This window comes from Tursiops truncatus, chromosome 4 (assembly GCF_011762595.2).
Source record: "Tursiops truncatus isolate mTurTru1 chromosome 4, mTurTru1.mat.Y, whole genome shotgun sequence".
NCBI classification, from domain to species: Eukaryota; Metazoa; Chordata; class Mammalia; order Artiodactyla; family Delphinidae; genus Tursiops; species Tursiops truncatus.
Window position 1 is genome coordinate 135,278,420 of NC_047037.1, and position 12,427 is coordinate 135,290,846.

Consider the following 12,427-nt stretch of genomic DNA (forward strand, 5'->3'; position numbering starts at 1 on the left):
GTTCTGAGAAAGCAAGGATGCATCTCACCAGGCCTGTCGTTTAAACCCACTGATTGCGTGTGTATTCTCATCCAGGAGCCCACCCTCCCGCCAAGGTGCTCCCTGCTAGGCAGACGGTGGATTTGGGAGACGGGTAGAGCCGGGCTGGTTCTCAGCCTCGGCAGTGTTGGCATCTGGGCAGGTCATTCCTCGCTCTGGGGCTGCGCTGTGGGTGCAGGATGATTAGCAGTGCCCCTGGGTGCTGGCACCCATCCCCTGCCCCGACTTGTGACGCTCTAAAATGTCGTCAGACACTGCCCACTGTCCCTCGAGAGGCACAGTCGCCCCGGGTTGAGAACCACTGGGGTAGACCTTCTCCTTAGATCCATAGAGGACCTGGCCAGGCAGTTCGGTTCCTTGTCTGCGCATGAAATTCAGTTTGTAAACGTCAGCTCTTAACTTAAAGACGTCTTCACTCACTTGTCCACCCTGTGTGTGCTTACATCTTAGAGATGCCTGGAGACCTTCAGGTCAGTCCCCCGGAGCTTAAGCGGCCGAGACTCAGTGAGCACAGAGAAGGTCCCCAAGGTCTGGACCCCTGATGAGACCTGTCATGTGCCTGAAGGCTGCTAGGTCTGGGGACCCCCGTGTGCCCAGAGAGGGGCGAGACCAAACACACCTGAGACCAGTGGAATCAGACAGAGCCTGACGGACACTAGAAAATGGATTTCTGTAACAGAAGATACGCGTGGACCGATTTTCTCCAGAAATATGTTGGCTGTTGTATTTAGCACACATTTTTACCTCAGATATGTGAACATTTTAATAGACTAAATTCTCTTTTTGATGAGTTTCTGAGACTGGAACAGTTCAATGTTACCTAGTGTGAAAATCAGTAAATCTCCCCCCTTGGAATACTTGTGTGAAAGTACAGACACTTTATGGGTGGACTCCTTCCACAGCTAGAATTAGAGAAGGTGGTTCGAGAAGGTTTATTCTGTTGAATTTTAGAGTGTTTGATTATTAGATCACTTTAGCTTCTAAATAGTTGATTAACTTTTGGAAGTTTGTTATGTTTGCTTTCTGATTTTAAAGGTGGTAATGCACAGTCTAGAAAGTTAGTAAAGAGTGAAGTAGAAAAAACGCGTTGGAGGTGGAAATCACCCATCTCACCACCAGAGGGAACCCTTGTTACTGTTTCGGCATATTTCCTTAAAATTTCTGTTTTTGTTAATGTTATTTTATTTTGGGGAGGGGGCGAGAGTTGAGATTTTACTTTAGATACACTTTGGTATCCAAATAGGTTAACTTCTTAGACTGATTTTTCAAAGCAAAAAAAGTACCTTTCCTTAGCAGTCTGTGCCTCTGCTCTCGGTCCCTGGGATGCTGGCATGGTCCTTTCCCTCTTGGGAGCAGACCGGACTCATGGGCTGAGACGTATGACGTGCTGTCGCTGCAGGAGGCCTCCCACGTTTGGAGTCTCCTCTTAGCGCAGGAGACTCTGGTGATGTGACCAACAGGTGGTGATGGGTGGAGCCCTAGAAGCTGGTGCGGCTGCTTCACGTTGAGGAGTTTACAGATGATTTCATGGCCCTCGATGCTGTTCCTCTGGCACGATGAACACGGTGAGTCCCGCAGGTGAGGCTACACCCAGGACCCCTTCCCTGTCTGAACCAAATCAGAGGGCAAGTTTGGGACCCGCAGGTCCAGGCTCTGGCAGGGAGCCGCTGACGATGGAAGAACACACTCTTGTCAGCTCAGGTCAGCAGCAAAGAAGAGAGCTGGAGAGGAGCGTCAGCTTGTTGCTAATCCACAACCCAGTTAACCAGAAAAAGAGTCTGCCTCTCTCTACACGGGAAAGTGGCAAGTGGGATGATTTACCACGTGGAGAGCTGGGAGGTGAATCCATGCAGAGTTGTAATAGTGCAGGTGTGGGTCACGTTCAACATGAAGACGTTTAAAAATGTCAAGTAGCAGCTGTTTTGACCAGTGGTTCTCAACCTTGAAGTCCCCCAAAGACCTGCCGGAGATCAACACCCAGGTCCTGCCCTCCTTGGTCTGGGGCCCAGTCTGAACATCGGGCTTCTTTAAGGCTCCTCTGGTGATTTGAGGCACAGCCAGGATTGGGAAATCATGAGAGGAAAGCTTTCCCCAGAGATGGCGTCTGCTGGTGATAAATGCACTTGCACCAGAAGCTTTTTCAGGCTACTTCTCTGGTTCATCACCGATTGACAGCAAAGCCTCTCTACCCGGGCTGCCAAACTGAAAGGATAATATGTGAGATGCTGTCAGCTCTTCAGAGGAAAAAGGTCTTTTTACATTGCCTGCGGCTGGAGCACGGTGTGTTTTGTAGGGGTTGATCCCCGTGCAAACAGGAGTCGTCATGGGTCCCTTGTCCCTGTGAACCGGCTGGCTCCCCGGCCACCCCCAGTGGAGGGGCGACGGGAATGGGTGGGAGGGGGCCGGCGCCCCTTCAGCGGAAGTGCACGTTGATAGGCACCATTGCCTGTTTGTCAGCTGTCTCCTCGACTGTAAATTACAGACTCGGCAATAAAAGCCCAGGCGGTGTCACCTCCCGGTCCTCGTCTAAGGCCACCTGCTTCCATCTGGGTAGTGACTGGGGGAGGGAAGCCTTCTGCGACAGGAACCTTGCCCGCCCCGCCGGATGGGCAGTATGCCCGCTCAGGGCCATCCTGCATCTGTAGTTGGGTGGGGCTCGTGTCTGAATCCTGCTGCCAGGTGAGGAGACGCGGGAGGGCTCGGGGAGAACTTGATGGGGTCCGGCAGCTAGGGAGGGCCGCCCTGCCCTGGCCTGCACACTGGCGAGAGGAGAGCTGGCAGGGCCGCCGGCGGCAGACGTGAAGGCTCGTCACGGGCCAGGCTGCAGCCGTGGGCAGAGGGGCGTCCCCAAGCAGGCTGTCCACCAGGGCAAGGGCCCCCCGGTAGAGAGAGGCAGAAGGGCCAGCAGGAGGGTGAGTCGCAGCCAGTCCTTGGGCCCGTTTTTGTCCCCTGCAGCCCCGTCTGTCGTCCTTGCCGAGAGCACTCACTTCTGCATTTTAACAGTGCTGTTGACCCTTCTTACCAAAATATTGCCGGTGTCGACCCTTCTTACCAAAATATTGCCGGTGTCGACCCTTCTTACCAAAATATTGCTGGTGTCCTTTTAAGTAGGCCGTGAGTCCTTGAGGAGATGGGGTGGGATCTCCCAGTACTCCTGCATCTTCCCTTTCGGGCTATTTTGCTGTATTTCTATTTTGCTGTATTTCAGTCTCAGCTCCCTCTCACCCGGTTGTGTGTGTGTGTGTCTCTCTCTCTGTCTCTGAGGGACAAATTGCTTCATCTGAGGAAGTTTCTTCACAGCTCTGAAAACTGCCTCCTTTGGCAGGGGAGAGGGGTCAGAGAAAAGGCAGGGGGGCGGAAATGAGAAACAGAATTAAAGGGCTGGAGGGTAAACCAGATCCTTGCTTAGGGAGGCAAGAGCCACCTGTGCTCACATGAACTCCTGTGGCCACTGGAGGGCACTGTCCCCACTGGATCTGCCTGGCGGTAGGGCTGCCTTGGCTCGGAGCCTCTGCTGCCACTCAGCCCCGCCTCCCCTGAGGGGTCCATGTCTATGTCAGGCTTGGCCAAAGTGGCCTTGGACACTGGCTTCAGACCCTGGTGGCCAGACACGAACGGGAGCATCATTCAGCAGATGGTAGCGGGAGAGGATTGCGGAAGTAATCCACGCGTCCCCGTGTTCATTTGTTTGTTCATCTGTTCATTCAAGAAATGCTTATCTGACACCTTCTAGGTACCGGTGGATACATCAGGGCACAAAACAGACGAAGCTCTGCCCTCCTGCAGCTCACGTTCTGACTGGGGGAGACGAACAATAAAGCTAGTAAATATATATTAGAAGATGACTATGGAAAAAAGAAAGGTGAGGGGTGTTAGGGGAGCTGGGTGGAGAGTGGCTGACAACTTAAAGTGGGAGGGCCTCTCGGGAAGGCGGAAACAACAAGGGAGAGGACGAGGAAGGAAGGAAGCAGGTCAGGTGTTCTAGGATTTCCCAGAGGCAAGGAGTCCTTCTCTACTCGTCTCTGATGCACTCTGGGGGTTGGGTTGGGTGTCTGGGGGTTCCCTGGGTGATGGGGGCGAGGACAGCCTGCAGCCCCTGCTGGTGTGGAGCCCCACCAGCTACTCGGCCTCCCTGTCCCCTCACGCGCACCGCTGGGAGTCGGCCCGACACCTGCCTGTGCGCGTCTCCGGGGGTGCTGGTTGGGTGGCCAGGCTGAGGTTGACCGTTGCTGTGATTATCATTGAGGTCGGGAAGGCGCCCTGTCATATTCCAGCAGGAGTGAAATCGTTCTGAGTTGTGAATCTGGTGCAGCTCGCATCCCAGATCAAAGGCCGAGCCATACATCACCCAGCTGTTTCCTTCCACTTCCTGCTTTCTTTTTTTTTTTTTTGCGGTACGCGCGCCTCTCACTGTTGTGGCCTCTCCCGCTGCGGAGCACAGGCTCCGGACGCGCAGGCTCAGCGGCCATGGCTCACGGGCCAGCCGCTCTGTGGCATGTGGGATCTTCCCGGACCGGGGCACGAACCCGTGTCCCCTGCATCGGCAGGCGGACTCTCAACCACTGCGCCACCAGGGAAGCCCCCACTTCCTGCTTTTAAGCAAGATCTACTGTGGCTTTAACAGCTAAATCGCGAGAGGCGGTGGCTGTTTTCTTCAGTTTGCGCCTGAGTCCTGCCCTCGTCAGCACAAACTGTCAGCATGCAGAGAAAAGAACTCACTGGCCTGGATCCCTTACACAAGTCCTATACTTTCCCTCTGGTTTAGGCTCTGAGAGACACTGTAAGAAGTATGGCCTCAGTTAAGAAGCTGTTTGCGTAACTTCTCTGGCGGTCCAGTGGTTAAGAGTCCGCGCTTCCATAGCAGGGGCCACAGGTTCGATCCCAGGTTGGGGAACTAAGATCCCGCACGTGCTGCATGGTGGGGCAAAAAAAAAAAAAAAAAAAAGCTGTTTTAAGAACAAATGCTTAGTGATGATTGTCCGGGGTCCACACTCCAGCCTCTTTTCTTAACACCCCAAATGACTTGTGTCGCCTTCTGTCATAGAAGGTTACCTGGAGAGGCATTTCAAGTGTAATAGCAAGTCTTTGTAATAACTCCAGGTCTCTCTGCCTTTGGTCGGCGCCCTTGGCAGGTCTGAGAAGCGCCTGCTTGGGAGGAGTGCAGTGCTGGGTGTTGGCCCTCCAGGCCCTCCTTCCCTCTTCTGTCCCCATGTCCTGCTGCCCACCAAGTACACGGAGCTGGCAGCACCCGTGCTTCCCAGCCTGGCCCTGCTCCACATCGCCAGCAGGGCTTTACAGACAAAACAAAATAAAACCAACTCAAGTCTAGGCTTGTGACCCCGGAATCAGCTTCTAAAGGTGAGGGAGACACCCAGCCGGGCATGTGCATTGTAAAAACCCGAGAGATTCAACGGGCAGTCAGCACTGAGAACTCGTAGGAGTTGTGAAATCTGAAGATACACCAGTGACGGGCAGTTAAAGTTCTTTGAGCTCATTGGTTTCGTAAAGAACCTCCATATTCAGCTACTCAAGAAGAGGGTGGATCTTGAAGAAAACTTTGCCCCCCAGGTCCAGTGTCACTGCTGCTAACCCAGCAGTTACAGGAATGAGGAGACACTGTGTTACTGGAGCCTCCCCCAAAGCCAGCGCCGCACAGTGGCCTCCCGCCTCCTGAATGTGGTTGCGGAAGTGATGAATTTCGATTCCTGATGGAACGAGTACTCCAACGAGCCACTAGAGGGCGATATTGCTAGGCCTTCGCTCCACTGTCACATTTATTAACTAATTTCATGCATTTTTAAAGAAAGGATTTTTAATCCCGTTGTTATGGAAGTAGTGTATTATATATTACGATACATTTTTCATGTTTATTACTTTCTAGGTAATTCAACACTTTTTTGTTGTTCCAAAGAGTTCTATAAATCCAAGTCACATGCTGGCAGAACGCTCCGGGAGTGTTTCACACACATATAAGCTAGATTTAGAAGGTATTTATATTCAGTGTAGTCAAAGGTATAATGCGTTGGAAGACAGTAACCTCAAAAAGGTTTTTAAATTTTTGAACCAAAAAAATACAGTCTTAATGACATTTCTCTACATTAGCAACAAATGTAACATCCGCCGTGCCTCACAACTACACAAAGATATACGCACAAAGGTTTGTTGCACTATTTTGAAATGGAAAACAGGGCTGAAAATCATCCAAGTGTCTACCAAAAGGAGATTAATTAAATTACAGTATAGCTGGTCTTCCCTGGTGGCGCAGTGGTTGAGAGTCCGCCTGCCGATGCAGGGGACACGGGTTTGTGCCCCGGTCCAGGAAGATCCCACATGCCGCGGAGCGGCTGGGCCTGTGAGCCATGGCCGCTGAGCCTGCGCGTCCGGAGCCTGTGCTCCGCAACGGGAGAGGCCACAACAGTGAGAGGCCCACGTACCGCAAAAAAAAAAAAAAAAGTTACAGTACAGCTATATGGTGGCATGTAATGCAGCTGTTAGCTGGACCACGTGCACTGCTGTGGAACGATGTTAAGTGCAAAAACCAAGGTGAAGTCTGATTTGTCACATTCCCTGAGAGCTGAGAGGGGCCTGGCCCGTGAGACTCAGGGAAAGCAGGCACCATGCTGGGATCGGAGGAGTGTTTGTCTCTGGACCTTATCCTCAGGAGCAGAGCAGGAGGGGGACTTCTGCTTAGGCCAGGCAAGGCCCTTCTAGCTTTAGATTTCAAGCCAGCACATAACTACTTTAGCGCTCATTCCACACGCTCGTGCGTGGAAGACTGGCGAGGGAGTTGTCCTTGATGGAGGCCGGGGAACTCAGGCCAGGAGGCCAAGTGATTGTGGGGTTCTCCCCACAAATGTGGCTGCCGGAGTGTGTGGGATGGTGTGAAGGGGGTGTGGGATACGTGACCAGGACAGTGGGAAGGGTATGGACTTTGGAGCTAGAAAGCGTGGGGTTTTAATTCTGTCTCAACTGCTAAGCTGCTGTGTGACCTGGCACGTTTTATGTCACCTCCCTAGGCCTCAATCTTCCCATCTGTGAAATAGGAATCCAGCATTTCAGTGCCTCATAAGGTCGTTGAAAGGACTGAGTGAGACATGTATCTTCCTCTTAAGCTGAGAGTTCCATTTTCTCAGGGGAGAAACTTAGTGATTTCTGGGGAGATATTTAACCACTATATTAGGGTCCTCCAGAGAAACAGAACCAATAGTATGTGTGCGTATATATTTATATATGTATATAAATGTACACACACATATATGATGTGTATTTATATACATAGATAATACACAAATGACAGGGAGAGGGAGAGAGATTTATTACAAGAAATTGGCTCACACGATATGGAGGCTGGCAAGTCCAAAATCTGCAGTGTGGGCCTGCAGCCTGGAGATCCAGGAAAGCCAGTGCGGCAGTTCCAGGCCAAAGGCTGCCACGTGGAAACCCAGGAGAGCTCCCTCTTGTTCGGTGAGGCTGGACTTTCTGTTCCATTCAGGCCTTCCACTGATTGCTCTCCCTAAACCGGGTGGGCCTCATCCCATCTGTTTACTCAAAGTCCACAGATTTAAATGTTAACCTCACCCAAAAAACACTCTCTAAATGGACACTTAAAATTAACTATAACATAAACAACAAGGACCTACTGTATAGCACAGGGAACTGTATTTAATATCTTGTAACAACCTATAATGGAAAAGAATATGTATATGTATAACTGAATCACTTCGCTGTACACCTGAAGCTAACACAACATTGGAAATCAACTACACTTCAATAAAAAATAAATTAATTCACATTAAAAAATTAAGCATCACAACCACCAATTCGAGCCAACCCTGGGAACTGAGAATGCCCATGGCCTGGTGAGCTGACCAGCAGACTGGACTCTGAACAGCAGTGGGTCCAGATCCCTAATTGATGGTTAATTTGGTCTCTAAGACGTTTAGTATAGAATGCCCTCTCGTCACTCAAATATCCTAATCTACAAAATGAGAATACACGATACTCTGAGAACTCCTAAAAGAACAATACAGGAACTTTGGAAAAAGCATGGAAGTGGTTCGTATGAGAAGGTACAACCAGAAGCACCAGTGAGTTAACCTGTGGTAGCTGAACCAATAGTATGTGTGCGTAGCTGAACCCAGCAGAACACAGGTTCTCGGCAACTGCAGGGCTTGAAGGTCACAGGCTCTGGGGCCAGCCAGCCAGCCTGCCTCGGCTTGAACCCTGGCTCTACCACTTGCTGTGTGGCCAAGGGTTTGTTGCTTAGCCTTGCTGAGCCTTGCCTGTCTCTTTCTCACCTGTAACATGAGATCACAGAGAGCCCCTGCCTCATGGACTTACAATACGGATTTAATGAGAAGCCGTGGGTGGACCGCACGGTACAGGGTGCCCCCCATTGAGCCTCAAAACACATCAGCCGAGCTTCCCTGGTGGCACAGTGGTTAAGAATCCGCCTGCCAATGCAGAGGACATGGGTTTGAGCCCTGGTCCAGGAAGATCCCACGTGCCACGGAACAACTAAGCCTGTGCGCCACAACTACTGAGACTGTGCTCTAGAGCCCGTGAGCCACAACTACTGAGCCCACGAGCCACAACTACTGAAGCCCACGTGCCTAGAGTCCATGCTCTGCAATAAGAGGAGCCACCGCAATGAGAAGCCCACACACGGCAACAAAGAGTAGTCCCCGCTCGCCACAACTAGAGAAAGCCCTCACGCAGCAACAAAGACCCAATGCAGCCAAAAATCAATAAATAAAATAAATTAAAAACAAACAAACAAAAAAACACATCAGCCGTTACTTCTCCTTTCCAGATCTCTGACACCTTTACCACTGAGCGTGACCCCTCCTCTACGGCAGCACGTACTACAGGGCTTTACAGTGGGGAAGGGCAGGGGCAGGGGCAGGGGTCGGGGAGAGAGGACCTGTTTTTCAAAGTGTGTTCATATAGTCTGACTTGAGGAATGATATTTAAGCCAAGATTTGAAATAGGAGGAGGCGTGGGCAGAGGAAACAGCCAGAAAGACCCCAAGGTGGGAAGACATGGCCTATTTCAGGAATGGACGGACAGACAGACACCCGTGTGGCTGGAGCTTTGCAAACTAGCCAGTAGATGGTGTGTGATGAGGTTAGACACAGGGCAGGGGCTGTGGAGAGGAGCCTGAATATACTCAAAGTGCAAAGGAGAACCCCTTGCAGGGACCTGCTCTCCCCTGTGTTTTAGAAAGGGCCCTCTGCACGCCGTGCAGAAAATGGGTTCTGCAGGGAATCCCAGTCAGGGGGCTACCGCAATGGTCCAGGCAGGGGTGATGGGCCTGCGCCAGAAGGTTGGTGTGCGGTCAGGGGGCCACACTTGAGGAGCAATTTGGAGATCAAGATGACAACGGCAGTGACTTGGGCTCTCATCACTGTAGTTATTTACTGATGATGTGAAATTCTAAGACGGCACTCTCGGGAGGGCCTTAGAGATTTGAGTTTCAGAGCCGGAAGCAGCCAGCCTGGTGAGATCCCTCGTGTCTGTCCAATTTCCCTTCTTACAGGAAAAGGAGGGACCGAAGCCCGGGATGGTAGGTGCCCACACTGGGCTGTATGAGATGCCAAACTGGCTTCCAGAGCCCCGGGGCCAGGCCCCTGACCACCACTGACAGTTCTGCTCATGTAATTCCCCCTCCTCCCAGCTGGGGATACGGTGCATTGCTGCTTCATCTCCCTCAGCCTCAGCTTGGACCCTTCCAGGGACGGGGAGCTCAGCCCTCAACCTTGTGAGGATGCCTGTTCCATTTCCGCTCAGCCTAGGTAGACAGATCTCCCATCTATGGACTCAAACTTGGCTCTGGTCATGTCCACACAGAGTAGCCCGCACCCTCTTTCCAGTATTTCACGGAACACCACCTTCTTGTTCGGGGCTCTCTCTTCCAGGCTAAACGCGTTTCAGAAAGAGCAGGACCTCCATCGTGCGGGTTGCCAAACCACTGCCCTGCCCTGGGTGGTGGAAACTGCGGCAGCCGTGGAAGAAATGACAGCTTCGTGGAGCAGCCTGGCCCGAGTGTCAAAACCGGGTCTGTCCGATCTCAGCGCCAGCCGTGAGTCACTGGCTATTTTTACTTCTAAGTCCAGAGCTTCGGCTTAATCGGGGGCTCCTGTTTCCTGGCTGATGAAGCAGATGGAAGAAACAGGATCTGGCCATCCAGAGGCCTGGGCGTCGGGGGGAGGCTGGCGGCGAGCTCAGCGGGGCGGGCGGACACCAGCTCTGCGCTCTCGTGGTCTTGGGCACTGTGTGGCCTTTACCTTCATTTTCTGGTTGGTTTCTTGTGCCTGTCTGCTCAGCAGCGTGGGGAATTGTGCAACCGGAGCTCTCTTTTCCAATGCAACGTGGAGGTGTCATACTGCACTTAACTAAACGAGAGAATTCAAAGTAGGGCCTCAGTGGAGATGCGCCCCAGGCGCCTTTGGGAGGGAAGTCGGTTTCCCTGGGCACGAACCATTCAGGGCTCAGCTCTGCGATGCTGGAGGAGTTGGGCCTGGTCATTCTACGCGGGGTCTCCTTTCTGTCCCTGGCCGTGCCCACTTCAGACCTTAGCGCTGGCGGAATGTGCTGGAGGTCCTGGGGTGAGCTCTGCAGAGCCCAGAGTGCTCTGTGACTGTGAACACACTCGGTGGGATCACAAGGGAGAGATGGAGCTCGCGACCCCCTGCCTGGCCTGGCCAGAGACCCCTTCCCACCTGCTAGGATGGATCTGCTGGGCTCTCCTTGGCAGAAAGGGGCGGCCCTGGGCCCAGAGAACTGGCCCCGAGTCCCAGCCCCACCACGGAACAACGGTGGCCATGGACGAGTTACGTGGCCTCACTGCACCTCGGTTTCCCTCAGGAAAGATGGGGTTGCAGACAGCTCTTATCTCCTCGGTTCCATAAGGAGGACATGAGACAGTGCAGGGCTTTCTGTGTAGTAGGTGCTCACTGAGCATCAGTGTTGGTGAAACAAAATTCATATTTTATGGCAAGACAAGAAAATTTAAACATAAAAATGTTCTCTGCCCATTTGGGCCTCTCCGTCTTTAGTGTGTATTATGCTGCATGAACCAGATCTCCTTAGGAGATAACCTTCCTTCTTAATCTCCTATGGGGTCATGATGACCCACTACTTGCTTTGTACGGGTAGATGTGGATTGTGTAAACTGTCAATAATACATCGTTTGTTGTAGAAACCTTTGTCTCAAAAACTTAATACAACTGTGCTTTGACCTCTAATGGGTGGAACAGTCCTTGGTACTTTCTGAAAGACTGTCTCCCAGATTATAGACCTCAGGTTGACATGAATAAAATTTTCCATTTCTTTCTTAGATTGAATACTGATTAATTTTTTTCATTGACATAAATAAAATTTTCCATTTCTTTCTTAGATTGAATACTGATTAATTTTTTTCATTGACATAAATAAAATTTTCCATTTCTTTCTTAGATTGAATACTGATTAATTTTTTTCATTGACATCTGCATGGCATAGGCAGGATATTAGAGACACCCACCAGAGGACACCTGGAGTCTACCCCGAGTTGGCACTTGGTACCAGCATGGGCCCCACTGGCTTCTCGGTACTCCTCAGGTGTTCTAGTGAGTTCTCCTGATATCTGCATTTTAAGTGATGATCCCCCAAATTTTATTCCAGCTCCGTTTACTTAAGACTTGGAGTCTTGAGGGGTAGGAGTGCATTTCCTTGACTGGGACCTAGGGGGATTTGGGTAGGAGGCCCAGGGAAACATAGATGGCTGGGTTTTTGTTAAATTTGGCTTAAATTGAAAAAAAAAAAGTTGACATATGGTCTGAACAAAACTTATGCTAATAAAATGAGAAACTGAATTAATTCAGCTCTGAAGAATAAGAGACATCTGCTCCTTCTGGGCACAAGGTGTTCTCAGGTGGTTGAGAACCTAGTGGAAGTGTCTGAGGACCAATCCTCGTGATGTATAGGGGTCCTACAGACAAACACCACTACAACCATTAGGTAAATACTGCTCTTCCAGGGACATCTAACATAAAGACCACAGAAGCTTTAGACCATTGGAGGAAGAAACCAAGTCACATAAGAGAGTCACACTGGGGAATTCCCTGGCAGTCCAGTGGTTAGGACTACGTGCTTTCACTGTCAAGGGTGCGGGTTCAATCCCTGGCTGGGGAACTAAGATCCTGCAAGTCATTTGGCTTAGCCAAAAAAAAAGAGAGTCAAACTGACCCAAAAGTAACTACTTAGGGAGCTGGACTCAGAAGCAGCCCCCATCCACCACGCTGTCCTCCGAAATTTGTTCAGATCCTATCTCATATCTGAATTAGGCTACGAAATTGATAATGGGAAATTGTGCCTCAAAGTCCAAACAGTTTGTGGACAGACCGCC

General features: G+C 51.1%; 1 protein-coding gene across 3 annotated transcripts in view; it reads left to right on the forward strand.

Moving 5' to 3' along the window:
- Nucleotides 1–8,825, forward strand: part of CHAF1B (chromatin assembly factor 1 subunit B) — a 30,896-nt gene extending 22,071 nt beyond the window's left edge. For 2 of the 3 annotated variants that reach the window (XM_019923113.3, XM_033856048.2), the window contains exon 13: nt 490–8,825. In XM_019923113.3, the coding sequence (XP_019778672.1) occupies nt 490–581 (92 nt within the window). In that variant the 3' untranslated portion in view covers nt 582–8,825. The remainder of the gene's footprint in view (nt 1–489) is intronic. The other variant, XR_012331609.1, reaches the window with a different exon arrangement.
- Nucleotides 8,826–12,427: the final 3,602 nt, after the last annotated feature.